This window comes from Fomitiporia mediterranea (assembly GCF_000271605.1).
Source record: "Fomitiporia mediterranea MF3/22 unplaced genomic scaffold FOMMEscaffold_14, whole genome shotgun sequence".
NCBI lineage: Eukaryota > Fungi > Basidiomycota > Agaricomycetes > Hymenochaetales > Hymenochaetaceae > Fomitiporia > Fomitiporia mediterranea.
Window position 1 is genome coordinate 624,536 of NW_006760399.1, and position 2,370 is coordinate 626,905.

Sequence of the window (2,370 nt, forward strand, 5' to 3'; positions counted from 1 at the left end):
GAATAGATTTCTATTCAGACAATCTATTTGCCCCAGTTACAAAATTGATAACAGTACACTTATTATTAAGCTGGGCAGCATTTAAGGACTATGAAATACATCAAATTGATGTGAAGTCTGCATATCTTTACAGAGAACTAAACAAAGACAAACATATCTATGTGAGACCACCACCAGGTAAATTACTAAATGATATCAAACCTGGTCAAGTGCTAAAGCTAAATAAAGCACTATACAGACTAAAACAAGCAGGACAACAATGGTATAAGATATACTGTACAAAATAGGATTGTAATGAGCAAACTATGACAATACTGTATTCTACAAGAAAAGGCATAACAGAACAATATTAATCACATTCATACACATCAATGATATTACTATAATTGGTGAAAACGTTACCATAATAGGTGCATTCAAAGAAGTGTTAAAACAATATGTTACATTTACAGACAGAAACAAAATACACTAGCTTCTAGGAATAGAAATCTAAAGAAATAGACAACAGAGAACAATCTGCTTACAGTAAAGACACTATATCCAGAGCATAATACAACAATTTAAGCTCAAGAACGAAAAACTGCTACAAACTCCTTTGATGCCTAGGACATACTTAACAAGTATGAATGATACAATTGATGACGAACGATTTATGCAGACAATACCATACATGAGTATGGTAGGATCATTATGCTATGCAGCAGATTGCACTCAGCCAGACATTGCATACATTACAGGCCAATTAGTATGCTATCTACAACAACCAAATATGAGCCACTACAAAGCAGCAAAACATTGCTTCCAGTACCTAAAAGGAACTACAAACTACTGGCTTCATCTTGGAGGCACAAATACATTGACTATACAAGGGTACTGTGATGCTGACAGACAAATGACAGAAGGACACTGATCAATTAACAGATATGTATTCCAGCTGGGAAAGCAAACAATATCTTGGTCAAGCAAACGACAGAACCTGGTACCACTATTAACTTACAAAGCAGAGTTGCAAGTGCTGGCATACACGACTCAAGAGGCCATTTGGCTTAAACAACTTGCTGAGGAAGTACTGCAGACAGAATCAGCACCTATTATGGTCTATTACAACAATCAGGGAGCAATACACACTGTCAAATCTGAGGAGATCACTTTCAACACTTGAACAAAACACCTTGATTTGCAAAAGGACTTCGTCTGCTGTTACATTCAGAACAACTATGTCAACATACATTATGTTCAAACACAGAACCAACTTGCAGACATCCTTACAAAAAGCACTTTATGTCCCTCAAATCAAGCACCTAATAGAACTTATAGGTCTTCAACATTAACAACAGAATATTAGGGCTTGAAGGGGAGTATTTGACACGCTGCATTTTACGTCTCATTTACTAGTATAGCACAATGTATCTAGTATATAAGGGTGCACATATATGTGCATCTAATTAAGTGCCATTCCAATCTCCCCGACCTAACAGATATACACTCAAATTCAATTCAAAGTTCATAAAACTTGGTATTAATGTGCTTAACAGTAGTATCTATAAGCTAGTATTTTTTTGTTTCAGGAAAAAAAGTGTAATAATGGAATAAAACACAAATATGCTGTCTCAAGAGTGGATGACAGTGATTCAGATTATGTAAGTATCACATGAGCGATTGTCGTTTCTGACGCATGCAAGGTGAACCACACATTGCTCTCTCATCCACCATGTCGTCTACAGCAAGTGATAACCATCATCCCTATATTGTCTACGTGCCAGGCAGTAAGGATTCCGTGCCTTATCCCATTTACGTTCCGGAGAACGCATTCGTCGAAACCCTGAGAGAGGCAATTCGAAGAAAGCAGGATTTAGAAGATGACCTACAGGGGCAAAACCCGATCCTCCTCAAAGTACTTTCTCATCCGTCTTCTAGCTGCCATTGTGCTGATAATTGGTGTTCTTCTTTAGTGTGGTAACCTGAAGATGCTCCCACGCCAGTCACTTTATGAAAGTGCTTTGGAGTGGCTTCGCCAACGTACGGGTGATGGGGAAGATGATAAGCTTATGATGCCTGCAATGCGTCTGCACGACTATTTCCCTGACGGACCTACGCCAGAGGATGAAAGAATGATAGACGTTGTTGTCGTGACTAATTCCAGTATGTATTCTGTTCTCTACCCAATACTATATCCAACCGACTTCTCCCTAGTTTGGGGCAGTTTGAATTATACTGCTCTCAGTTCATCTGACTCGCTCAATCGGTTCTGTAAAGAAATCACGTTTTTAGTTCCGCGTGGTCATGGTGAACCGGATTGGCAGGTTGTGGTTAACCTGAATAACTATCTCGGTCAACCGTCGTATCCTCTAATTTGTCGAGAATGTAGTT

The 2,370-nt window shown here is 38.6% G+C and overlaps 1 protein-coding gene across 1 annotated transcript; it reads left to right on the forward strand.

Annotated features, from left to right (window-relative positions):
- Positions 1-1,711: 1,711 nt before the first annotated feature.
- On the forward strand, positions 1,712-2,271 carry FOMMEDRAFT_161132 (uncharacterized protein; the record flags this gene model as incomplete). The annotated part of the gene is made up of 3 exons (XM_007270745.1): positions 1,712-1,894; positions 1,953-2,142; positions 2,225-2,271. The coding sequence occupies 3 exons, from the start codon at positions 1,712-1,714 to the stop codon at positions 2,269-2,271; spliced, it is 420 nt and encodes a 139-aa protein (XP_007270807.1).
- Between the last annotated feature and the right edge of the window lie 99 nt (positions 2,272-2,370).